The 27,383-nt window shown below is 45.1% G+C and overlaps 1 protein-coding gene across 1 annotated transcript; it reads left to right on the top strand.

The window, feature by feature from the left end:
- The first annotated feature begins 491 nt into the window (after nucleotides 1–491).
- On the top strand, nucleotides 492–27,332 carry SLC45A2 (solute carrier family 45 member 2). Its single transcript, XM_070411407.1, has 7 exons — nucleotides 492–1,289; nucleotides 3,088–3,264; nucleotides 12,606–12,931; nucleotides 19,607–19,750; nucleotides 20,452–20,575; nucleotides 24,471–24,685; nucleotides 27,108–27,332. Exons 1-7 carry the CDS (start codon nucleotides 779–781, stop codon nucleotides 27,330–27,332), a joined length of 1,722 nt encoding a protein of 573 aa, XP_070267508.1. The 5' UTR covers nucleotides 492–778.
- Nucleotides 27,333–27,383: the final 51 nt, after the last annotated feature.

The raw sequence follows: 27,383 nt of genomic DNA, 5'->3' as shown, positions 1-27,383 counted from the left end.
TGCCTCCATTGGTCAAATGTGCTTCATAGCCAGGGAGCAATGGGACCTGGGAATGTAGTTTCTTATGGTACAGAGCATGGAGGGAAGGGCAGGCAATGGACCTGAGCAAATAGGCAGTTGACTGGCACTACAAAGTGTAGTGTATACGCTTCATCCATCAGTCCTGTAGCAACTATTTACTGAGAACCCACTGTAGGTGCCCGGTATCTTGCTAGCAGCTGGGGCTACCACAATAAGCAACATGTTCCTGATCAGAGACTGAGGAGAAATAGAATAAACACACAACCATTGAAAGTGCGTTGAGTGCAATGCAAGAAACCATCGCAGTGCTGACAGCGAGTGACTTAGAGGAAAGGTACAGCCCTCTGCTGTTTTAAGTCTGTTAAGTGACTCTTCAGGTGTGCGTGCAGAAAACTTGTGCTCAGGAAAGAGCAGAATATTTATATCTAGAAAAAGCTTTTAAAAGATCTTTTGACTTAGCATCTGCATTTAGGTCTTTATTGTCCCAAAGCTGTGTGTGTGAGATGGTAACAGAATGGGTGTGTGTTGGGGAGAGAGAGAGAGAGAAAAGAAAGAGAAAGAGAGAGAGAAATAGAAACAGAGAGGGAGAGAGACAGTGACAGTGGGAGAGAGAAACAGAGGGAGAGGGAACAGTGCGAAGGAAGATTCCTTCAGGAAAACATCCTAAGGAGCCAGAGGGCGCAGGGCAGCTAAGCTCCGGCCGGCTTTCTAGGCCCCACCTCCCTTCCCTCTCATCATAACTTGTGATCTGAGAGGCATGAAAGAATCTGAGCCCTTCCCCCAGCCTAACCCTCGCCCTGGCTCCAAGTCAAAACCAGCTCACAAGTCGGAGGGGCCACGCAGGAGGTGGCGGGCTTGCAGGCAGGTTCCTCACCCAGTGGCCATGGGCGGCAACAGTGGACAGCCGGGCACGCACACCTACACATCCCTCGCCGAGGACGGCCCCTTGGCCGCCGGGGAGCAGCCCAGAAGACCCACAGGCCGGCTCATCATGCACAGCATGGCCATGTTCGGCCGGGAGTTCTGCTACGCGGTGGAGGCGGCCTACGTGACCCCCGTCCTGCTCAGCGTGGGCCTGCCCAAGAGCCTGTACAGCGTGGTGTGGCTCCTCAGCCCCATCCTGGGCTTCCTGCTGCAGCCCGTGGTGGGGTCGGCCAGTGACTACTGCCGGGCCGGGTGGGGCCGCCGCAGACCCTACATCCTCGCCCTGGGCATCATGATGCTCGTGGGCATGGCTCTGTACCTCAACGGGGACACCGTGGTGTCAGGTCAGTGCGCTGCTCCAGGCGGGCAGGCGGGGAAAGGGTCCTACTGGGCAACTCAGTGGGAGTGTTTGGGTTTCTCTATGGGACACTTAATTGCTTAGAACCGTTCATCTCTCCGAGGTTTCCATGAACTTCCAACCTGGAATGACCCAAGTTCTGTGGTTGAGGAGATTTTACTTTTGGAAACATCAGGATGCATTGTTGTCGGTTTGGTGCGTGCGTGCGTGTGTGTGTGTGTGTGTGTGTGTGTGTTTTAAAATAGGATTAAATTTTTATTTTATCAAACTTAACGTTTTCACATATTTATTAATTACCATGTTTTGAACCCATTACATGTTATTTAGTACTTTGTCAATTTCACCAGCTATCAATATTTGCAATAAATTACTTGTGTGTCCAAATAAGGGTTAATCCTGTTCAGAGCTTTATGCGTAGCTGCTTAGTGGATGCAGGGCTTCTGTCTGCAGCTCCAGGGGACCTTTTGGCAAATTCTGGACAAAACAGACGTGATGGTGAGCACTTTTTCTAGCCATTAATCAACCACCAATTAATCAGTAATTGGTGGTAGTGGATAAAAAGTTGCACTGAAAAAAGGATCATAAATGTAAAAATAGCACACATGTTTGGGCCTTTAACTCCCAGGCTAGCAGAATGTATGATAATAAGGCAGGATAATTAGTTATCTTTCATACATATTTAAAAGAGGGCATAAGTACATAAAGGTAGGGTATTTCTGGAAGAATCACAAGAAAACCCAATAAGACTGTTGCCTCCAGGGAGGGGCACTAAAGGACTGGCGGTGAGAAGTGGAGGATAGGCTTACTTTCTGCATGTATCATTTTAAAAACGTGCATATATTACATATTATTCCTAAAAAATTAACTGAAAGCAAGAACAATTATTAAGATTGGATGAATAAAGTGTGACATATCCATAGAATAAATATTATTTGGCTGTTAAAAATTGTGAAATTGATCTTCATTAATTGGAATGTGAAGACAGGGAGAGAGTTGGTTATAAATGAGCATGTGCACATGGTCCCGTGAGTCAGGGCTTCTCAAAGCCTGATCCTCCAACTGCAGCATCACTGGGGCTCTTGAGATGCAAATCCTCAGGCTCTACCTCACACCTACTGAGGAATCATGGGAGAACCATGGAGACTCATGGGAGATGGAGTCCGACCATCCAATCTATTAACAAGTCATCCAAGCTCTGATTAAGTGTGTTAAAGTTTGAAAAGCACTGCATTAAGGCACCAGTGTACACTTTTCTCTGTATGTGTGTAAGTGCATAAAGGGACGTGTGGAGGAGGGCCACCACTGGCGCTAGGATCTGAAGCATTTCCCCAGATTTTCTATTTCGTTGAAATGGTTTACAATAAGCAAGCACAATTTTTAAAACCGCTCTAAAGAGATATGATTCACATACCATTTTAAAGTGTACAATGAAGTACTTTTTAGTATATTGGCAAGGTTGTGCAACCATCACCCTATCTAATCCCACAACATTTTCATCATCCCACAAGGAAACCCAGTAAGCATTAGCAGTCACACCCCATCCTCTCCTCCCCATCAGTAAAGGCAACCACTCAATCAGCTTTCTGTCTCTTTCAATTTGCCTTTCCTGGCCCTTTATTGGAATAATTCTTAAAACCCAAACAAAATAGTAAAGTTTTTATTTGGAAAACACAACAAAATGAAAGCAAAGGGAGATCATTTGATGCCAGGAAGTTTGGGTGGGAATAAAAATTCGAGTCATTTCAAACCAAGCTTTAGGTGCCCACTGTTTATTTCTCTTCTAGCGCTGATCGCTGACCCACGGAGGAAGCTGATCTGGGCCATAACCATCACCATGATGGGTGTGGTTCTCTTTGACTTTGCTGCGGACTTCATTGACGGGCCCATCAAAGCCTACTTGTTTGATGTCTGCTCTCACCAGGACAAGGAGAGGGGCCTCCACTACCACGCCCTCTTCACAGGTAGGGAATATTCCAGAAAGTCTCTTCTCCGGCTCCCAGGCAGACAGGCCCTTCCACGGAAGCTATCCCGTTTCTCTGCACGTTGAGTTTTTTTGAATGAATGGATCACTTGATGGAATGCTCCCATCACGCGGGGCTCTGCTCCCAGTGTATTTTTCTAAACAAAGTCAGCTTGTGACCAGGCTGCGGAGTTTTGCAAAGGAAGTTTACATAAGAGCTTTCTGAAGAGCCATCTGTGGAGACATTTACAACCGAAATGAAAAGCGGCCTTGTGCACTTTACTTTTTGGTTGCTTAAAAAAAAAATCAGTAATTTAGCATCAGCATTACTTCAGAGCTTGTTAAAAATGCAGTTTCCTGCCCCCCGCCCCCTCCAGTTATTTTGATTCAGTGGGTTTGGGGTAGGGGCCCAGAAATGTGCATTTTTAATAAGTACCCCAGATGATTCTGTGGCAAGTATTCCAAGAACCACGTTTAAAAAACAGAAATAGAAACAAACCAAGCAAATGAAAAACCCCTGGGAGATTTCTTGGTTCCATAAAGAATTGGCATTTCCTCGACCTCCCGGTTTGAAAGAAGCCATGGCAGGAGGACAGCGGGGCTGTTCCCGGGGCTGTTGCTGGCCTCCTGTGGTTGCTGTGGGTCATTGATTTAGAACTGTGCTACTAATATTCAGCATGCATTTGTAGGACTGTCCTAGGGTTAAGGTTCTACCTGAGTCTGCGGCACCATTCCCGGCCCAGGAGGATTTTTATATCTACCAGTCTACCTTATTTGATCAACTTCCTAGCCCAGCCAATCTATTTATTTCTTATTTTGATATATTCTCTCTCCTCTCATGGCCAGTAGGTCCCAGTGAGAAGCAGGATCTTGTGTTCTGTTGTTTATGTCTCCATAGCCAAGAGCAGTGCCCACACAGGGAAGCCATTGGGTCAATATTTGTTGTCAACCACATGTTTGAATGTTTGAATGTCTGAGCACATGGCTGCCCAAGATAGAGTGCAGTTCCTCTCGCTTCGGGGAAGATGGGGGAGCAGGAGTCTATTCCTGTCTGTCACTGGCCCTGACCATCCTTTCTATAGCATAGAGCAGTGATGGCGAACCTTTTGAGCTCGGCGTGTCAGCATTTTGAAAAACCCTAACTTAACTCTGGTGCCGTGTCACATATAGAAATTTTTTGATATTTGCAACCATAGTAAAACAAAGATTTATATTTTTGATATTTATTTTATATATTTAAATGCCATTTAACAAAGAAAAATCAACCAAAAAAATGAGTTCGCGTGTCACCTCGGACAAGCGTGTCATAGGTTCGCCATCCCTGAATAGAGATTCAACTGCATGCTCCTGATTTAAATCCCGTAATTCCTTCTGCTCTATCATAATGCACTGAAATTAATTACAGCAAAGTCATGGGAGACTTGTTGGCTTTGAACATGACACATTGAGAATTACATTGCTCTAATATTTGGCAATGTGGCTACCACTTCCCAGTTTACGACAGTCTTAGTCTTGGCCAAACAATCTCTGCTTTGCTGCCTCTGATATTTGAAGATTGAACCTTCATATTTTTATTACTTTTTCAAGGCTAACTCATGATAGTGTTTCTATGAATTTGAGAAAATATTTGGAGGTTTTCTGCTGATATTGGCATAAGGTGTAGTCTCAGCAAATAAGTATAATTTTGATATATTACCTTGGTTTGGGATCTTACTACATCTTATCTGAGCTTTGTATTTATCCCTTAACTGTTTTTCAGCCTCTAACTTCCTCCTATTTTAATTGAACCACTACACAGCTTCCAGATTCATTTTCCTAAAAGACATATCTGACTGGGGCTTAAGTGATGATCCCAGAGAGTCTACATTATTTGTGAACATCTCTCCTATCACCCATGAACTACAGTATGCCTTGTTCTGTGCATACAGACCTGCATAGTGATGGATACATTTAAATATATCTGTTAATGTTTCCTCCTGGACATGGGCTCAATGCATGCAACGGCGGATAGGATCACCCATGTTATATAAAATGTTGTTTTGTCTTTCTGTGCTCTCTCCCTCTCTCCCTCTTTGCAAAGTGTGACGAGGTGAATTCTGTTGGATTAAATGTGGCTGTGACCCCACCACATGGCCTTGCTCTGAGTGGCAGGCCACATTGAAAGATGGAGTGGAAACAACAAGCAGCGCACTGCCACTCTGCCCTGCCTTGCACACATACCGGGCCTCCTAGTTTGCATGAGCTTGGTGGAGAGATGGCTACAGCATTCTGGATGAAACAAGCATTTGTGAGAAAGCCAGGTTCAGTATCAGGGCCCATTTGGACTCCCACCAACACTAAGATATCATTCCTCCAGGGAAGCCAGTCATCTGAGTAAATTGAAATTTATTCAGAGCTATAGTCCAGGCCCAACAATTCCAAGTGCTTTGCAAATAAGCGTCAAAAGGTTCATTGCCAAAATATCTACTAGCATATTTCTGACTTTTTAAAATATATATATTTTTATTGATTTTTTGAACAGAGAGGAAGTGAGAGGGAAAGAGAGTTAGAAACATCAATCAGCTGCCTCCTGCACACCTCCTACCGGGGATGTGCCCGCAACCAAGGTATATGCCCTTGACTGGAATTGAACCTGGGACCTTTCAGTCCACAGGCCTACGCTTTATCCACTGAGGCAAACCGGTTAGGGCATAACTTTTTTTTTTTTTAAGAAAAGACTCTGTTCCCAGGAGGACATTTTCATCCTCCGGCTTCTTCTGTCTCCTATATTTAAAGGTAACGCTACCTGGTCTCCATGCCTGGCCTACTAGTATGTGGCAGCCATGGTGGGCCTCAGGGTTCCACCCTCATCCTCTCACCCCAGCCTTCACCTCTGGGTGCACTTGAGACCTTGAAACCCACACTTACCAATAGGAAATTCCTCCTTTTGTCAAAATGCTTCTAATCAAGGATATTTCTGCTAAATTGCGCCCAAGGCCTTGGCAGTGGGCTCCATCCGGTAGTGGGAGGCTGGGATGAAGCATAAGGGAAAAGGCCGTCCAGGTTCAAATCCTGGCTCCTCCTCTTGACTGCTGAGTGGCCTCAGTATTTCCGAGCTTTTGTTTCCTCACAGGGTGGTGAATCTTCACACAATGTTAGTGATTAATATTCTGGCAAAGGATCTCAGGCCTGGAGCAAGGAACCATTTAAAAGGAGTCAATGCCAAATGTTAATATGTATTTCGTTTCCTCCAGGACCACCAGGCTTGCAGTAGTTTTATTTGTAATGATTCAGTGAGGGACTGGCCCCATAAACATCTTTGGAAGTAGAATGGTACTTTGTGAGGCTCAGCCTCTTTAAACTTCTCTGTTTTTCAGTACTTTAGAGTATGCATGAGGTCGGCCTGGTCTGAGTTTGACAGCTGGACCCCTTGTGGGCCCTTCTTTGTAAGGCTCTTATCTACTGTGGCAGCAGATGTCCTTTGGATGCCCCAGCCAATGGCCCAGTGATCTATTCCAGGGCCCCGAGGAGGTTGATGTTGTCAATAGAGATAAACTCTGTCTGGATATAGATGTGAGGGTTGGTGTTAGCCTTTGTTGGGGCTAAAATGACTAGGATTTCTATAAAGACCATCTTTGAAGATAAATCCTTAGTTTAAGGAGTGGAAGCAAACAGGAAAGCCTCCAATTAATCCCCACAGCCCCCTACTGGCTTTTATCATGTCTGGCAGTGTGAATAAAGCTTAAATATTTGGATAATGTCCCCAGTCGTCCACTAGTCCTTCAGGGTATGTTCTGTCAGAACTTTTAGCTGCACCCCACAGTAGCTTTGGGACAAACAAAACAGATTTGCTTCTTTTGTCTTCCCACCCCATCCCTACTTACCCAATCCGGCCCCCAAGAGAACAGAGGATTGGAAATTCTAAGTTATTTGTAGCATGTGTCAGGTTTTACGTAACTGATTAATGAGTGAACCAACAGGGAAGACATAAAGAACAGTTTTCCTAAGTTCTTGCACTGTGTGTGTATGTGTGTGTGTGTATGTGTGTGTGTGTGTTAGGTGATTTTGCCCAATTGTAGGCGAAAGAAAGTGTTCTGAGCACGTGTTAAGTAGGTGAGGCTAAGCTATGATCAATATCATAGCAACTTATTACATTTCAATCCACGAGGGTTTATTGGGAGACAACCCCATTGTAAGTCAAGGAGCATCCTCAGTCATTCTCTTTTGCTTCTGGGTGAGGCTTCAGAGTTAGGGTTTCTGTAGGAAGTCAGCTGCTCACTGGGTTTTGATCTTGGTTCTGCCACTATATGTGCTAGTGTTTTACGGTATGATCATGCTAACCCTCAGGAAACTCAGACAAGCAGGATCACCACCCCCTTCCTCCCAGTAGGATGCTATCATCACATGATGCGAAAGCACACAGGTGGGAATGGGAACTGGGCATAATTCCAAACCCCTTCTTTTCACGCTGTCATCCACCACTTAACCACTGTAGACTATGGCTTTCTCATCTAATTCAACTTCCCAAGCTCCAGACATCCTTCTACCTCTAGAGCTTTTGGATTCATTGATGTATTAAACTTTTATGAACTTCATTGCTAATTAAGAGGAATCTTGTGATAGTTATTAATAGGCAACATCATCTTGTTACCATGAACTAAGCACCAAAAATAAACTCTTCAGAACTCTTCTATACTATTTTAGTACCCAGCTCACAGTTCTAAGTTCTTATTTATTACAGTTTTCTTAAAATAGTTGTTTACTTATCTGCTCCTCCCACTTGGAATTGCCTTCTTATTTATGGTTATATCACCAGGAATGAGTAGAGTCCTTTACATATTTTTCAGTGCTCGGTCAATGTTTGCTGAAGCATACTCAACCAGTAGACACAAAACTGGACTAGGGAATCCTCCAATTATAGAACTCAACTGATCTCATATAAATCCATCATTATATTTATATCTGTCTATTTATATGCATAAACTAATCACCATTCCATTAAACAGTGGATGATTTATTTTACATATCAATTATTTCAAATATGCAGGTGTCTTCTATTCTATATTTCCTCTGCCCAGTGGAACAATAAATTTGAAGGAGAGAAGAAGAATAGAAGGATTAAGTGACATTATAACATTGATCTGGTTGCAAATGAGAAATAGTTTGAAAAATGGAATGTGTAAGTTTTTCATAGTATTAATTAAGCTCACAGGTTCTCAACTAGGGTTTATTTTGCCCATTAGGACATTAGGTAATGTCTGAAGACATTTTTGATTGTCATAACTGGTGGGGAGGGTTGGAGAGCTGGTGGGGAGAGGCCAGGGAGGCTGCTAACACCTTATAATACACACCACAGCCCTGCACAGGAGAATTATCCAGCAGCAAATGTCAGTAGTGCCAAGACTAAGAAACCCTAATTTAGATAGACCAGGGGTGGGCAACCCCTGGCACGCATGCCAAACATGGCACGCCAGTAACTTTTGCTGGCACGCGAAACCTCTCTTATAATTTTCCATTTACAATTTTTTTCTTAATATCGACTTTTTTATTTTTCAGATAAATTCAGTGTAGGTGCATCTTAGATAAATAAATAATTTTACATAACAAGTTATCTTAAAGACCATAGCCATGGATTGACGAGAGAGGGAAAGAGCAATTTCTATGCCTCTGCCCTAACTCTCCCTGCCTTCCTAGATCCGACCAGTGTTTTGGTTTCATCCACATACGCTTGTGAATTTTTGTTCTCAGTGATGAATTTTGTTAAGTCTCATAATAGGAGTAGCCTGACAGATGAAAGTAGTAGCTCGTGCATATCTCTGAAGGTCACAAAATATAAACCTGATGTAAAATCTCTGTCATCAGTGATGCGGCAGCAAAAGTCCCACTGATAATATCAAACGGAGTCATAAAGTTTTCTGTCGGACTATCAGTGTCCATGTATACATTAAAAAATAAATGTATTTTTCATGATCATATATTGTGTTTTTGTCGCTCGAATGAATTTTATTATTTCTTTTTTTTATTTTTTTTTTTATTTTTATTTTTTTTATTTTTTTTTTTAATTAAATCTTTATTGTTCAGATTATTACATTAGTTACTCTTTTTTCCCACCATAACTCCCCTCCACCCAGTTCCAACCCCACCCTCTGCCCTCACTCCCCACCCACTGTCCTCATCCATAGGTGCACGATTGTTGTCTAATCTCTTCACTCACCCTCACACCCCTTTCTCCCCCCCCCCCAAGAATAGTCAGTCCATTCCCTTTCTATGTCCCTGATTCTATTACAATCACCAGTTCATCAGATTATTTATTCACTTGATTTTTAGATTCACTTGTTGATAGATGTGTATTTGTTGTTCATAATTTGTATCTTTACCTTTTTCTTCTTCTTCCTCTTCTTACAGGATACCTTTCAGCATTTCATATAATACTGGTTTGGTGGTGATGAACTCCTTTAGCTTTTTCTTATCTGTGAAGCTCTTTATCTGGCCTTCACTTCTGAATGATAGCTTTGCTGGATAAAGTAGTCTTGGTTGTAGGTTCTTGGTATTCATCACTTTGAATATTTCTTGCCATTCCCTTCTGGCCTGCAAAGTTTCTGTTGAGAAATCAGCTGACAGTCGTATGGGTACTCCCTTGTAGGTAACTGATTTTCTTTCTCTTGCTGCTTTTAGGATTCTCTCTTTGTCTTTTGCTCTTGGCATTTTAATTATGATGTGTCTTGGTGTGGTCCTCTTTGGATTCCTTTTGTTTGGGGTTCTCTGCGCTTCCTGGACTTGGAAGTCTATTCCTTTCACCAGGTAGGGGAAGTTTTCTGTCATTATTTCTTCAAATAGGTTTTCAATATCTTGCTCTCTCTCATCTTCTGGCACCCCTATAATTCGGATGTTGGTACGCTTGAAGCTGTCCCAGAGGCTCCTTACACTATCTTCATATTTTCGGATTCTTTTTTCATTTTGCTTTTCTGGTTGGGTGTTTTTTCCTTCTTCGTATTTCAAATCTTTGACTTGATCCTTGCAACCCTCTGGTCTGCTGTTGGGAGTCTGTATAATATTCTTTATTTCAGTCAGTGTATGCTTAATTTCTAGTTGGTCCTTTATCACAACATCGAGGGTCTCATTAGATTTCTTGAGGATCTCACTACATTTATCGGCGGTCTTACCAGTCTTTTCGAGGGCTTCTAAACAGTTCTTTAAAGACCTTAAAAGTGTGGTTTTGAACTCTATATCCAACAGTTTGCTTTCCTCCAATTCTGTCGTTTGTGTCCTGTTTCTTTGTCTCGGCATTTTTTTATGCTTCGCTGTGTCGACAGAGTGCCTTTCTGTGCTAAGTGTCCCAATTACCTAAGGTAGACACTCTTGGTGCACCCCCTTGTGGGCTTTGTGCACAGTCTTGTTGTGGTTAAGCCTTGATTGTTGTAGTTATCACTGTGAGGAATTGACCTCCAGGTCAATTGGCTGTGAGAATCATCTGTGTCTGCGGTGGGAGAGCTTCTGTGCTGGAGACACCCCTCTGGGGCTAGACTTGCTTTGATGGGGCTTTGGTGCTCACTGAGTCTGCCTCCTGAGTGTGTCTTTTATGGTTCCACGGAGCTTAAAGCTGGATGGTCCCACTCTGACCTCTGGGCTTCCTGGCTCCTGGATCTCTAGGGAGGTGCTAATCTAGCCTTTGCCTGAGGCTATCCAGCAAAAGCCTCCCTGCAGGGCTTGGGCGGGGCGGGTCCCACGGGATCAACAGGGCGGGATTAGCAATTATGGCTGCTCTCAGTCTTGCCCTCAGAGGCTCTGCTTCTCAGTGTCCCAGCAGTCGCTGCAAGCCCCTCGGAGAGAAAGCTGCCCTAGGGTTCTGAGCGATGCCAGACAGTCCCGCTTCTCCCGCATGAGTCTGGGTCCCTAGAGACTCGCCCGGAACTGGAGCCCAGAGCCTGAGACTCCCTCCCGATTGAAAACAACCGCGCCCTCAGCCTCCAGCCCGCTCCACATGCACTCCGAACCTTAGTATTTTACTTCAGCACTGCGCCTCCTCTGAGCCTCGGTATGCTTTTCTCTTTCCTCCTAGTTGTAGAACATCCACTCAGCCAGCTTTCCTGTGGTTCTGGATGATGTCCGTTCCGTCTTTTAGTTGTATTTTTGAAGTGGTTGTTCGAGGCAGCAAACTCCCGTGTTTACCTATGCCGCCATCTTGGTTTCTCCCCGAATTTTATTATTTCTTCAAGGTTCTTCACATACGTACACCTTAAGAGATATCAAGTAGGCGTACCATGTTCTCAAAAAATTAGGGTTGGCACGCAGAAGAATTTTGAATCAGAGATTTTGCTGGTTTTGGCACGCACTCACAAAAAGGTTGCCCACCCCTGAGATAGACCCTTGAATAATGCTTTGCAGTTAATGCATTTTTGGTTCACTGCTTGGCTTATCACATGACCTCTGACACCCTGAGCATACCCACAATTGGGTAAAGAGAGTCATTGTCTCATGGTGACCTAGAGGTGCCACAAATCCCAGAACTGCCCTCTGAATCAGCAACAGATTGTGGCTGCCTCAAGGACCTCCCCTTCCTCTCAGATCCTGGGCACCTACCACAGCAGGTCACCGTATATGTCATTTATCTGTTTATGTGTATGCCCATCAGCAATAACTGTGTCATATGCTCCTGTTAGTAGAGAATGTATGTTTTACTTCATTGCCCACTATTGGCCACAATTTCCCATAATTCCACACTAATACACGTTGGTACTCAGGGCATGGCAATGATACTTTATGTCTGTAATTCAGTGGTTAAACAGTTGGTCATCTGTCAGTATCCTCGATGGCAAATTGCAACTAACCAGAATGTGAAATGACCAGACTTGTCCATTCTGCCACCATTCTTGGATCTTTTCCAACTTTCATCACCTTTGAAAGCTAGTTAGTAGGTAAATGATAATAGAAATAATTATTTTTACTGCTGTTAGAAAGCAGTTTTCTTTGGGGATCTTTCAAGTCAGGTATTTCCGTTTGTAAGCGTAAGAGTCTGGTTTGGAAAAGCCACAAGAATTCGGACAGTGGCAATATTTACTATGCACTTGGCTAAGTCTGGCACCGTTTTCTAGTTATGACTCTCCTAGTAGGTTACTCTTTCACTCTCATCCCCATATTCTGAGTGAAGAAGTCCAAGGTCACAGCGCATACATGCGAGAGCCGAGCCTTGAGCCCACCCACCCTTCCCGGTTGCAGGTGTCTTAGCCTCTCCCTGTGGCCTCTGCAGTCATCACCAGCGCCTTGCTGTCCTCAGGGAGCTTTCCCCCTGAAGGGAAGGGCGGGCACCATGGAAAGGGAAGTCGGTTTGCTAAATATGCTAATACAGCTCTCCTTGCTTTCTAGGTTTTGGAGGTGCCCTAGGCTACCTTTTGGGTGCCATTGACTGGGCCCACCTGAAACTGGGAAGAGTGCTAGGCACAGAGTTCCAGGTCATGTTCTTCTTCTCCGCCTTGGTCCTCACTCTGTGTTTCATCACTCATCTGTGCAGCATCCCTGAAGCCCCACTTAGAGACACTGCAAAGGACAGTCTCCTGCAGCAAGCCCCACAGGACCCGCCGTTGTCATCAGACAAAGCGTCCGAGTATGGGTCTATTGAGAAGGTTAAAAACGGTTACGTACACTCAGAGCTGACGGTGCAGGGAGAAAAAAACAAAAATCCTGCTGAACAGGTAACGATGCAAATTCCTTTTTCTTTACTTGAGGAAAAATATTCTCGTTCTTGCCAGTCTCGTTTTTTTTTTTTTGTTTTTTTTTAATTATGCTTTGTCTTTGTTTTGTTTATTTGATGTGAAGGGTTTTGTGAAGTGTAATTGCTAGTGGTCCATGGGGCTCTTTAAATTAAAATTCATTAAAATCAAATACAATGAAAGCTTCTGTTCCTTAGTTGCACTAGCCACATTTCAAATGCTCCATGGGCCCACCGGGCTAGCAGCTGCTGTGTAAGATGCTGCAGATATAGAACATGTCCATCACTGTAGCAAGCTCCGTATCCCGCTTCAAGCTGAGTTTGAATACCAACACCTCAGGGACAGAGAATGAAGGATTCACCTACTGGCCAGAGGTTGTAGAAGACCTGGCTGTAAGTCCTGGCTCCTGTAGCTGGCTGACCCGTGCTCTCCATTCAGAAAATGACCGTCAGCACTTGCTGTGGGCAGCCTAACACTTAGGAGCATAGGTGTCCAGAGCCGGCCTCTCCCACCTCTGCAATGTATGACCTGGGCATTTACATTTACGTAAAATGAGAAAGGAGTTTTTCCTGCCTACAGGGGTTTTGTGCAGATAATATGAGATTATCCGTGCAAAGTCACTTAGAATGGTTCCTCCCACATGCAAGGTGTTAGGTGTTGGTGCTGTATAAGCCTGGTGGGGTGCTGAGTGCCCTCAGCACAAGTCGGGAACAGACTAGATCTGCACTCGCACAGATGTCCAAGCGCGCTCAGTGGGTCTCCTCTCCTCCAGGAGCTCCACTTCTCTTGCTGGGGCAGGAGCTTTGGGACAATCAGGTTAGGTTTTCAATTTGGGCTCCTGAGTGAGTCCGTATATAGGAGACCCTCCTTAAGTTAAACAAGATGTAAGTTCATTTCTCTCTCTTATGAAGGCCCCGGTGGGTGGACGGGGCTATCCTACTGAGTCCACCAGGGACCCGGACCCTTCTGTTTTGTTGCTTGCATTTTGAACATGGAGCTTTTATCTCGAGGTCCAAGACGGCTTCTGTTATCATTATTACATCTCCATTCCTGCCAGCAGGAAGGAAGAAAGGGACACAACTCAGAAGTTGCAAACATCACTTCTGCTTACGTACTGTTGACCAGAACTTAGTGGCCACACTGAGCTGCAAGTAGCATGGAGACTATAGCCATGACTTGGAGACTATAGTGCATTCCGCAATCCCTTGACGCAGGGCTTCCTCGTTGGTATTGTGATGTGGAGTCTTCACGTGGAGTTACTTCACATCTGCCTTGTGTGCGGACGCGCCTGTGTGTTCCTTACCGTGTGGTGAGGGAACTCCCTGAGGGCGGGGTGGCCTCGGTCCATTTCCCCATTATTTTTTCTTTTAAAGTTATCTTTCAACCGTAGTTGACATGCAACATCACTGTATTCGTTTCAGGGTACCACATAGTGACTGGACATGTATCTACCTTAGGAAGTGATCGCCCTGTTGCAAAGCACAGCACAGAGAACAGAGTCATTTTCTCGTCCTTGACATTTACCTCCGCGCCTGGCACATAGGAAGCTGGCAGCAAGTGTTCTGTTAGTTGTTTGTTGAATGAATGCAGCAGAAATGGCCATCTGAAGTATGGATCTTGCTGGAATTTGTTTGGGTGAATAATGAGAATTATCAGAATCGGCCCAATTGTATACACAGATCATTCTTCAGCCACTATTAACAAAAGCCTACCCCAGCTGAACATCAGGACGGACCCTGTCCCTGCCTTAGAGTTGTCACCTATCAAAGGGCAACTACATGTTGTCTTAATACATGCATAATTTGGAATAATTTCTAATTTATAGAAAAGTGGCAGAGAGGAGAGAGAGTTCCTGTCTACTCTTCTCCAGTTCCTCCCTAATGTTAGCATCTTACGCAACCATTTGTCAAAACTAAGATGTTACCGCTGGTTCAATGTTATTAAGTAAAGAGCAGACATTTCTGTTTCATCTTTTTTTCCATTAATGTCATTTTCTGTTCCAATATCCCATCCAGGACGCCACCCTGCATTTAGCTAAGTGATTTATAATGCTTGAAACTGTGTTTTCTTTCAGAGGTATTTCAAGGAGATATATTTGCTACTTATAGTCACTAGAAAACCTCATTTCCATCTATTCAATTACGTATATGGATAAAAGTGGTGAGTCTTAGCAGCTAGTTATAAAAGCCTGTAAATAGTTTTCTCAAGATTAAGTGCTTTGTTCTATTCTTTAGCTTAGTATTTTTCAAAAATTAATACAAAAGTAAATTTCAGCATTTCTTGGGTTTGAATTGGCAAACTTTTTACTTGCATCAGGTCTTAAGAAAGAGGCCTTGCCTCTGAACACATCTGTATTGGCGTTAGGTGTATCAACCTGCCTTCTACCGTGCCTCCCTGATAGGGGAATACAATGGCAGGGACTGGTCATCCCATTCCACCAACAGCTCCTACTTTAGCATGAGTGTAGTGCTTTCCATCACAGGAAGAACACAGGAGGAACTGAAAGGTTATTGGGATGAGGCCTTCATTTTATCTTGACCTCACAGCAAACAGAGAAAACATGAGAGTGTTGGTCCCTTGAGACCTGGCAAGCCCACCCTTCCCCACCCCAGGCTATGCAGGGAGCACAGACACCCTCTGCCCATTCATTGCTAAAAGATCAAGACTCCGGGATTCCCAGTTAGATGGGAGCCCCCTCATGTAGTTCTGTAAGGCAACATGAGAATCATGGGGTATCTATGCAATGGAACCCATATAATCATCAAAATGTGTGTTTTTGAGCAATTATTTAAAGCACTAGAGGCCCGGTGCATAAAAACTCATGCATTGGTGGAGCGGGGGGTCCCTCAGCCCAGCCTGCCCCCTCTCACAGTCTGGAAGCCCTCGGGGGATGTCCTACTGATGGCTTAGACCCACTCCCTGAGCTGCAGTATGGCCTCCCTCTGCAGGAGGCAACCAGGCCGATCAGGGGAAGTCGCTGCCCCCATCACCCCGCTGCTGCTGCTGCTGGCCACCACCACGGCTGCCTGCCCTTGGCCCTCGCAGCCATTGCAGCTTTGTCTGGAAGGACATCCAGAAGGACATTCAGCTGTCCAGTCTAGTTAGCATATTACACTTTTATTATTATAGATAATATACTGGCAACACACACACACACACACACACACACACACACGACCTCCATTTTGAGAAAAGCTACACAATACAGAGAAAAAAAAATAGAAAGGATATATACCCCAAATGTTAATTGAAGTTATTTTCTCTCATTGATGGGCTAACAGGTAGTTTCAATTTTCTTTTCTGAACCCTTCTGTAGATTCAACATTTCTATAATGGACAAATATTACTTTGAAAGTAAAGAAAAAATGTCGTGGTTTAAGGAACAAAACAAGACAGGGTTTTGCTAAAGATAAGTAGCTATTACCCCCCTAGATTATCACCGCCTTGTTGCCCTGTTGATGAACTCTGACTCAGAGTGAGGATCAAATGAAACAAGTGAGCAGGAGCCTTTTGAAAGGCCTAAAGCCCTCCACACTGGTAAGGAAGCACAAGCGTCAAATACAATTAACTTTCTAGTGTGTTCCACACACACAACACAGAAGGCTCTGATTGGTTTTGTTATTTGCTTTACAGCACAAAACAAAAAACAAGATTCCAAAAACAGAGCCACGTATCTTAAGCCCAAAGACAAGCATCTGACTCTTCATTGCAAATGTGCATCTTGGGAGGCTCCAGCCGAGCAATGGGAGACTCCACCATGTCAGGACCATGGCCCTGGCCGTCACTGTGTGTCAAAGCCATTACTTCCCAAAATGAGGGTGGCTGTGCACTTAGTGACCTGGGGAATGTTTTCTTTTAATGATGAAAGGCCTGAATTATTTCTCAGTTCAAACCATAACGTTCACCTGCAATGCCTCCACGCCATCATTACTTACTCCACTGTCTCAATGGGCTCCTTTGGAGTGGACTCTTGTGAGGGTCTCTTCCCCGCTGATGGCTCTGTGCCTTTCCACTTTCTAATCCACCCACCCAATCTCCAGTGGACATGGGCACACAATACGTGCAGGACACGCACTCCCAGGGGCTCAGACCACTGAAAGGGCTTTGCCAAGGGAACTGATGAGTCAGAGAACAAGATGCCAGCTGAATTGTCATTGAGTTGAAATACTAAAGGAACTTTGAATATGCATATTCCCGTCTTTTGCAGAAATATTAGACACAGGCTGAAAGCTCATTTATTTTTGGAAGAAAGGAAATATTAGGCTAACAATGAAAGCAGGCTGAAAAGCATGTATAAGGCAGACGCATAAATTAATGTTTGGAGTGAGGTGGAATGCTTGCTGGCCAGATTCATTTTATAAAAATTTTGCATTTTGGGAAGACAGGAAGGAAAGTGAAGATAAATCACTTAGTTGTGTCTCAGTCTATACCTTTAGCTGCTTCTTCCTATGGTCAAGGGAAAGGTAGTAATTCAGCCTGAGTTTCTGCTGTGCTCACCATTGATTTTGACAGGCACCATATGTCACATTCAGAAAGCAGTTATTTTTCCTAAGTCCAAGGGCAGGTTTATACTTTTATTTATTTATTTTAAATATATTTTATTGATTTTTTTACAGAGAGGAAGGGAGAGGGACAGAGAGTTAGAAACATCGATGAGAGAGAAACATCAATCAGCTGCCTTCTGCACACCCCCTACTGGGGATGTGCCTGCAACCAAGGTACATGCCCTTGACCGGAACCAAACCCGGGACCCTTCAGTCCAGAGGCCGACGCTCTATCCACTAAGCCAAACCAGTTAGGACAGGTCTATACTTTTAAATACTGAGTAAATATAAGCAAATCAGTTCAGTCATGTCAGTAGACTAAATACTATAAAATTGATGAATTAAAAAATCATTTTATACAACAAACCTACCATGAGTAAATGCAATTTTCTGCAACAAGGAACTAAAAGCATTATCATTATAAGGTCAAGAGCTGTAAACACAAGATACTGTTACCATTAAAACAGAAAATCTCAGGAGACCATCTTATAAATAAACTAGCCAAGATCCAATTTCATTGTGTCAAGCTTCAAATAAATAAAAATCTGACAAGAAAGACCCCAGCACGGTTGATGTTTATAGTCTCGGGGTCTTCAGGGCAGCTGACTGCTTAATATTCCTGAGGTTTCTTTCTCCTCTTATATGACAAGATGTTAAAGGCTGTTTTATTCTTTGTATTTCATAGTTCAAATTTTTATATTCTCTCAAGGCTCCTTCTGACCAAAATATTGGAGCCTCTGTTTTTTACAGAATAGTCGTCTAAATTAAAGAATTTTGGGCATATGTATTCATTGTGCATGTGTGTGTGTGTGTGTGTGTGTGTGTGTGTGTGTGTGTTCTATAGAGTTCTCACTTCTGACCCAACATGGGGATTAATTTGCATGTGTTGACTGGCTGTGGGATCCACAGAAATAAACTGGTAGGAGGTACCTGGCCAAGAGCAGGGATCCAGTTGGCTCTCTGTGTTTGTTTTCTGTTGCTACAGAACAAATTAACATAAACTTAGCAGCTTAAACCACACCAGCATACTCTCTCACAGTTCTATACGTTAGACGTCTGGTGGGCTCAACTGGATTCTCTGCCCAGGGCCTCACAAGGCTAAAATAAAGTGTCAGTGGAGCTGTATTCTCAACTTAGAGGCTCAACTGGGGAAGAATAGGCTTCTGAGCTCATTCAGGTAGAATCCACTTCCGTGTGGTTGTAGGACTGAGGTCCCTGTTATCTTGCTGACTGTTGGCTAGGAGTCACTCTCATCCCCTAGGCAGCGGTTCTCAACCTGTGGGTCGCGACCCCTTTGGCGGTCGAACGACCCTTTCACACGGGTCGCCTAAGACCATCCTGCATATCAGATATTTACATGACGATTCATAACAGTAGCAACATTACAGTTATGAAGTAGCAACGAAAATAATTTTATGGTTGAGTCACAACATGAGGAACTGTATTTAAAGGGCCAGAAGGTTGAGAACCACTGCAGAGGCTACTCTCAGTTTTTCTACATGGCTCCCTTTTTCTTTAAAATAGCACTTTTCCTGCTTTGAACTCTGACTTCCCCTTCTGCTCCCAGCCAGAAAAAAACTCCCTGCTTTTTAAAGGGCTCATGTGATTTGGTTAGGGTCACCCAGATGATCTCCCTTTTGACGAACTCAAAGTCAACTGATTAGTAACCTTAATTATATCTGCAAAATCCCTTTGGTATCTAAACACAAGGCAACACCAGGAGATAGGAATCATGGGCCTCTTAGAATTATCTACCACATTTTCAGAGTCAGGAAATCTAAGAATTATGGTAGTCTGTGAGCTTTGTCCTTATGCAGTTGTTCTGTCATTCAAAGATAGGATGCTAGATGTCTCTTAGTCCAAAGCAAGCTCCATTTCCAGTCCCTGTCCCCTCAGGTCCTCAAAGCCACATTCTGGGACTGCAACTGCTAAGCATCTACAGATACTTAATATCTCCTAGAGACCACTCTATGGAAATCTTAGTGCCATGCCCAGAAAGTGTGACCCTGTGTGATGGTGGACTGACAGATATGTAACGTGGCTGTGTGCTCTGGCTCCCACAGCTGGCTGCGTGTCTGCACCCAAGGTCACACCTGCTTTATGTTTATTCCAGATTCAGAGGACAATGACCATGAAGTCACTGCTGAGGGCACTGGTGAACATGCCTTCCCACTACCGCTGCCTTTGCATCAGCCACCTCATTGGATGGACCGCCTTCCTGTCCAACATGCTGTTTTTCACAGATTTCATGGGCCGGGTAATGAACACGTCTGTATACATACTCATTGACTTGCGTGTCAATCTTTCACTCAGTCCCTGTGGGCCTTCTTCTGGGCTAGCCTCTAAGATGGGCACATAAGAGTGTAGGAAAGAGTACTTCTAAGGTTCTGGCTTACAGACAGGTTCTAGGGGCAAGTTACTACATCCTAGACAACTGGAGGATACTATGGGACCAGTACTTGGTCAAAACAGCAAATAAGAGACAATCACTGTGAGCTGTAGCAGTCATGGCAGGCTTCATGAAGGAGGTGCAGTATGAGCTGGGCCTTGAAGGGTGAATTGGAGTTGGAGAAAGAGGAGAGGGAGAAAATACTCCCAGCAAGAATAGGAATGACACTTATGGAGATGAGTCAGAAGCCTATTGGCTGTACCAAAAGTGGTGGGCAGGGTAGCCTAAGTGGGGTGGAGCCAGAAGTTGGGTGGAAGGAGGGGTGGTAATGATCCAGAGAGATGTTGTTTAGACTTGATGCAGTAGCGTTAGGGCTTCCTAAAGGGCCTTACGTAGAGATGTGAACAGATGAAACGGGGGCTGTGGTCATGGGAGGATGAGCTCTGTGCCCTAGGAAGCAGCCCTTGGGCAGGGCCATCTTGCTCCCTAGGGATGGAGGATCAGAGTGTATGAAGAGGGGTCCCTACCACCCTGCATTAGTAGCTCCATAGCCCAAATCTCTCTTTCAGATCGTGTACCATGGGAATCCCTACAGTGCACACAACTCCACTGAGTTTCTCATCTACGAAAGAGGGGTTGAGGTCGGATGTTGGGGCTTGTGCATCAATGCAGTGTTTTCCTCACTCTATTCTTGTAAGTCTACTCCTCCTATGGTGTCTTCTAAGGGCTCCGGTCTAGAAGAATGTTGGATCTTATATTTCTATATTTATTATTATTATTATTTTGCTTTTTAAAATACCAGGTTCTTGATAAATATATGGAGAGCAGGGAAAACTATTCCTTTAGAAAGGACCACATGAAATCTTTTTTCATAGGGGATTCTAGCTGTCATTTTCCTCAATGACTACTTTGTCCTTATAATCAGTGTGCCCCTGATCAAGGTCCCCTGGAAAATAAGAGGAAATCTTGTAAACAAGATGGTTAAGTGTTGGATGGACCAGGGGTAGAGTCCAGCAGAGTCTTAATTACCAACAAGCCTGGGTTCTACTGGAGTGAGATCATGGTGGAGGTTCATAGATACGCTTGTCAGATTTGCAGATGACACAAAATAGGATGGATGGGTAATATGCTAGGTGACAGAAAGAACATGGAAAATGACCTTTGCTCAGACGAGCAGGGTGGTATGTTACAGGAGCACTGTTCCATATTGAGGACAAGGACTTCCTTCTCAGGTCCCGGCTTTCCATGGGGTTTGGAGCCTATTAAACCTCCCCCCTCCCGCCCGCTGCCCCACTCCCCCCCTCACCCCACCCTCCCACCCCCCACCGCCCCACTTAGCTGAGTTTCAGTTGTCAGGGCACCGTAAACAAAGGCATTTCTGCAGTGGGTTTTCAATAAGTCCAAACTGCTGTGCTCCAGTGCTGGGCATCACACAGGCTCCTTTTGTGCTGGCTAATGGGTATGGAAATCTCTGAGCTTGTATACATTGAATTAAGTGAAAACTCCGGTCAATAAAAATATATGCAGGCCCCATTTGGAGTGGGAATCTGGGAGCTCCTCTGGCATTGGGGGGGAATAGCTTGTCCCCTATGCAGAGCCCTAGGCTTTGGACAGGCCCTGGGGACAGCGGGGGCCCAGAGCAGGTAGGGGAGGGTTGGCGATGGGGGCGATCCCTGTTACCATGCCCAGGGCATCCTTCTGTCACTGAACTGTGCTTCTTGTGGGGGAGTGGGGTGCAGATATGTAATGACCCCTAGTCTGGAGTTCAGCCTTTTACTAGCCTCGGCACAGCAGGAAACCTTTGAGGTCAAGAACCTCTCTTCAAAACGTAGCACCACCGGGAAAGGGCACCTCACATAAACATATAAGGAATTCATGAGCCCAAATATCAGAAAACCATAGAGTTAATTACCTTTAAATGTGTTATAACCAAATAGTGGTGGCATAAAGCTAACATTTCCCACGCACACCCTCTTTTTCCCCTCAGAGCATGTGAACTAAGAGAATTCCAGGAGGAAGATTTTAAGCACTGGAATAGAATCGGGGAGTGATAGATACAGGGTCTCATAATCCATCTCAGTGCCTATGTGCTTTCCAGAGGTGGGGGCTATTCACTACTCCCCTCATTCTTGTAAGAGGAACACATTTTTCACAAGTAACCACCATTTTAATTTTGTGTCAATTTTAACTTTTTTAAAATCAAATAATTCCTACTAGGTATTATTACTCTAGGGTGAGTTACTGTATGAATTTCATGGCATTTGAAAATTTAAAAGCATATTATTTTTAGGCCCTTTCTATTTACAATCCCTAAACAAAATAAACGATTACTTGAATAGTTTACCAAAGTTATCTGAAATTTATAAAGTGTTAAGTATAAATCCATGGGATTCCTATCATTGTAAATCAGAACTAAAATTTTATGTATAAAATACCAATTAGCCCTGCCCAAGGATCTTCAGGGGTTCTCATGTTCATGGGATAAAGTCAGAGACCTGAGCTTGGCATTCCAGGAGTTAGGCCTGGCTCCCACTGTGACCTCCGTCACTCCCACACAGATGAACGAGCCTCGTGACTCACCACAAAGACCTTCTCATCTCTGTGCATTTGCTACTGCTTTTTGTTTCCTTTTCTAAATGAACTGCTCTTCCCACCTCCCCACCTCGGCAACTCCTAAGGATGCTTTTAAACCCAGCTCACATGTGACCTCCTCTGTGAAATCTCTCACATCGTTCCCCTGCACCCCACCCACCCTAGGCAGAATCAGTCATTCCCTTCAGTTCCAGAGCATGCACACAATCCTCTATTGCAGGCTCATCCTAAAACGTCGGATGCAAATCCAGAATTTCTATCAGGATGGAGCCTGGCAGGGCAGCCTGGCTGCTGCGGTGGGAACTGGGGCATGGTAATAAGTGGCCTGTTTTCAAGCTCATTGCATAGCAAGCACTCTTAGACCAATGAGGATAGCAGCAGTGAGTATCGAAATACAGCCAGTTGTTCATATCATACACTGCTATTCATAGCTGCTGCTTAAACCTATCATTGACCTCCCGACCCCACCAGAAGCACAGTGACCACTACCAGATGTCAGGCCCAGCAGACCCGGGTATCAGCGTGGCCCTTATACTTATTGATTCCTCGTCCTGAGTAAAGCCTTTTGTGCCAGACTTACAGTCTTTGTACTGAAGTTGCTCATGTTTCCAATATCTCTTTATCCTTCTCTGCTTTCCCCCTTGGATAAAGAACAGTCTCCTAATGAATATTAATAGTAGCTGTAAGGTACTGAGGCACCTTAGATGACATTTCCTGCATAGATACAATCATTAAGCAAACAGTGACAGACATGGCTCTATACCGCTGTCGTCCTCAGCCTTGACAACAGTCCTCCAGGTATGGTACACATTCAACAGGGGAAGCAATGCCACACTCTTGTCCTTTTCAGAGCTCCATCCTCCATGGATGACCTACAACCATGTTCAGGTTCATAATGGATTCAAATGTAATGTAGATTAGGGTTATTGTCTATGCAATTGTAAGTCCAATAATTATTTGGAAAGATATGGAAATCTCACTCTTGAATAGGCTCATTTCAAGTGTCTATCATTGATCCCCTGGGTTCACGTGCTCCATTATAGAGGGGCAGGGGAAAGATAGGAATGTATATATTAAAGACAACTGATTGGAAAAGGGAACTAAACATTGTTAGGGATTTTCCATGGTGGGAAACAATGTAAAACATTCTAAAGCAGGATTTCCAAATTTTAAGAATGAACTGTACCGTAGTATCTTCACGGGCAAGCCAAGGTTACCTGCTGGGAGGGAACCAAGAATCAATGAGATAACGGTAGCCACCATTAACTGAATGTCTTCTGTGTGCTCAGCGTTGGGCTGGGAGAGTTCACACACATTTTATCTCGTTTGTGCTGACAACAACCCCAGAGAAAGACTTTATGAGCCCCCTTTTCAGATGAGGAAGCTGAGGTTTTGAGAAGTTAAGGAAGCTGTCCACAGAGAGTGGGAGCCGGCGGTGGATTGGCAAGTCAGGCGAGGTGTCTGCAGACAATGCACGTCTTCTGCTTCCTTCGCAGGCGTGCAGACGGCATCAGGAGGGGTGAGGAAGCGAATGGCCTGGATCGTTCTGTAAAATCTGGCTGTTTTCACTTCCTCCAACCTGATTTTGGGCCGTGGGGCCAAGGGTGCCCTGGGTTGTTATTTAGGGCCTGTTAGGTGAGACCCCTGTGAAGCAGAATGACCCCCACTTTTCTTCCCTGTCCCGCAGCCCCAGGTCCATGGCCAAGGCCAACGTTGCCCACCTCTTCTGCGTCCTGCTGTCTGCTGAACAGTGCCTGGTCCTTGTGTGGGAAAGGAAGTCAACCTAGCAAGCAATTTCTAGGGTTTTATTCAAGGGTTTAAAACTGATTTCACAAGCCCGCTGTTGTCAAGCACAGATGAGGAGGTTCTTTTGTTCGAGACTCAGTATAAAAAAAAAGGCTCCTAAGAAAAGTGAATCTTCAAAAGAAGGGATTGTGTGAAACGATCAGTGTTGTGAGGCACTGCCCGCTGTAATTTCTCCCTCTTCCTCCCACAGACTTCCAGAAAGCTCTGGTGTCCTACATTGGATTAAAGGGTCTTTACTTCATGGGGTACCTGCTGTTCGGCCTGGGGACAGGATTTATCGGGCTCTTCCCGAATGTCTACTCCACCCTGGCACTGTGCGCCTCGTTTGGCGTGATGTCCAGCACCCTGTACACCGTGCCCTTCAATCTCATGGCCGAGTACCACCGCGAGGAGCAGGAGGAGCAGGTGCGTGGTGCACCTCTGCGCAGGGTGACTCCAGGCTCACCTGAAAACGGGGGGATTTGGTAGGAAAGTGTAAGGCAGAGCTGGAAAATAAGGATTCTCGAAACAGCAGCACTAAAATGCCAGCCAGATATAATGATGGTCTGGCCAAGCCATGGCCACCTGCCCAGCCCACCCCTCCTCCTCCTCACTCTGAAGCCCTGTCACACAGAGACAAGGAAAGGGGAACCCGGGCTTTCTGACAGCTGCCTCTCATGTCCACCGCACCTGGGACATTTCTGGGTCCCCAGACGCTGCAGAAGTGCATGGTGGGGTTTCTGGGGTTCTTGGCTGAGGGTAGGACGTTCCTAGGCAACAGTTTCCTTGGAAGTCTCGCTGTTGGTAAGCAGGCCCTGTGTGCATGGAGGGAAGCTGGTCCCAGGCAGTCACTCCCACCAGCAGCCTCGAGGGAGGCCTGCCCCACCTCCACCTTGGACCTGAGGCCAGAGGGCAAGGCCCTGACCCGCCTAAGAGAACACGAGGTTGGGGGTTTCTGCTCTAAGATGATCACATCTTACAAACATATGCAACTTGTTCCCCGTGAAAGCAGGCTTACAGTTCCCTAGCTGGAGCCGTGATGGAAAAGCTGGAGGTGACGCAGAGTTTAATCCAGCACAGCCTGAAACCGCAGAGTCCCTGAAGGCACCCCATGTGATGCGGCTCGCGCTGTCTTTTCCTTTATTTGACCTGGCGAACGCCGCAGCAGGCAGAGAGCACCGGAGTTAAAACCTTCCAAACCAGCGTCCCGCCCTCATCCCCTGGCAGACATGTCCCCGACGTTTCAGTGCAGGCGGGGTCGCTATTAAAGAGGCAGCTGCCATGAGGGCTGTCCCTCCGAGGAGAGCGGTCGTGGTTCTAGGGCAGAAACCAAAGCTTTGCACCCAGAGAAACCCAGTCAAATCCCGCCTCCTCCACTTGGCAGCTGCGTGACACGGGATGTTGTTCACTGGTTTATTAAATGTCACTTAAAGGCAGGTCACAGGGGAGACACATACACATGGTCCAACAATCCCAGGGATACACAGCGAGTGCACCCCTCCCTCCACTCTTTTCCTGCCTCCCCTCACCCCTACATGTAACCACGCTTAGGTTTTTGTTTATATTTCCAGTATTTTTAAATGAAAATTAAGCAATATGAATCTCTTTTCTTACTTTCCCTTTATATTCGAAGGCTAATATGCATTTGAGGGGCACAATGTATTTTTTGTCTTAACAGTATAGCAATTATCAAACTCTCAGAGCCTCAGTTTTCTAATCAATCAAATGGGAGCAATATACCCACCTTATAGGGTTGTTAGATATCAAATGAAACAAGTCAGTGTAGATAATCTGCCTAGCATACTGCCTAACTAGCACCCGCAAAGACTCAAAATACGATAGTATTATTCTTATTATTCTCATGGGGATCATGATAATATGTACATCTGGGAGGTGGTGGAGTATGAAACGAAGTGACATGTGAAAGAACCTTACACAACACCTAGCACATGACAGACACCCAATAGATGGCAAATTATCAAACAATTCAGACCAAATATCAAATATTAATCAAGTACAGTGAGGCCTTGACTTACGAGTGTCCCGACTAACGAGTTTTTTGAGATACCAGCTGTCTCTCGGCTGATTTTTTGCATTGAGTTGACAAAGTAATTTTAGTTAACGAGCTCCTTAATGAGCTCCTTAACGAGCTCGGTCTGGAACGAATTAAACTCGAAAGTCAAGGCCCCACTGTATTAATATACTAACCAAATCAGCCATATTCTGAAAGGTTGAATTCCTCTTTGATGTCACTTCTCCTATGCATATCTGTGAGTCAACAGCCTCCTAACAATGTTTGCTTTTGTAGCACTGATGAAGGAAAGAGTGGGGTAATTTATTGTTTTCACCACATTGTACTTACTGACTTTTAGGAAGAGATGATTTTACTTTCCTACATTAACCATTTAACTGCCATAGGTGCTAATGGTGGAACTGAGGGCTTTCTGACAGCCTTAGGGAAGGGGGTGAAGATTCTCGGCCACCTTAAATCAGGGCTTGGCAAACTACATCCGTCTCCTTGCCAAATGTGGTCAGCCACCTGCTTTTGTACAGCCAGTGAACAAAGAATTCTTTAAAACTTTTAAATGATTTTTACAAAAAGTCAACAGAAAGATAACATTAGGTGACAAGTGAAAATAACAGGAAACTCAAGTACCCGTGTCCGTGAGGTTGTGCTGGAACGCAACTGGTTTACCAGCTGTAACTGCTTTCCCTCGGCCACGGCAGAGGGTTGAGTAGCTGCCACCCAGCGGGAGCATTTACTCTCTGGGTCTTTACAGAAAGGCTGCCAGCTTCGGCCCTGGCGCGTTCCGTGTAGCTCACACGCTGTCCCGTGTTTCCCTTGCAGAAGCAGAAGGCCCGGGCAGGGGCCCTGGACAGCGGCGGCCGCGGGCAGGGCCTGGACTGCGCCACCCTCACCTGCATGGTCCAGCTGGCCCAGATCCTGGTCGGAGGGGGCCTGGGCTTCCTGGTCAACATGGCCGGGAGCGTGGTCGTCGTGGTGATCTCGGCCTCGCTGGTGGCGCTGATGGGCTGTTGCTTTGTGGCTCTCTTTGTGAGATACGTGCAGTAGGTCAATAAAGAGACGTTGTCCCCCACCTCAGACGCAGGGGCGCGCCCGGCA

The sequence above is a fragment of the Myotis yumanensis genome, unplaced genomic scaffold (genome assembly GCF_028538775.1).
Source record: "Myotis yumanensis isolate MYYU_CA2020_CCGP unplaced genomic scaffold, mMyoYum1.0.hap1 SCAF_4, whole genome shotgun sequence".
In the NCBI taxonomy this organism is placed as follows: Eukaryota; Metazoa; Chordata; class Mammalia; order Chiroptera; family Vespertilionidae; genus Myotis; species Myotis yumanensis.
Note: the sequence above shows the minus strand (reverse complement) of the source record. Positions and strands in the feature narration are given on the sequence as shown.

What these genes read in the sequence shown, in the direction of transcription:
- SLC45A2 (XM_070411407.1), top strand. Translation starts at nt 779, where the DNA reads ATGAAAGAATCTGAGCCCTTCCCCCAGCCTAACCCTCGCCCTGGCTCC. An exon ending in CGGGGACACCGTGGTGTCAG is followed by an intron (nt 1,290 to 3,087) that starts GTCAGTGCGCTG and finishes TTTCTCTTCTAG; the next exon opens with CGCTGATCGCTGACCCACGG. An exon ending in TCACAGATTTCATGGGCCGG is followed by an intron (nt 19,751 to 20,451) that starts GTAATGAACACG and finishes TCTCTCTTTCAG; the next exon opens with ATCGTGTACCATGGGAATCC.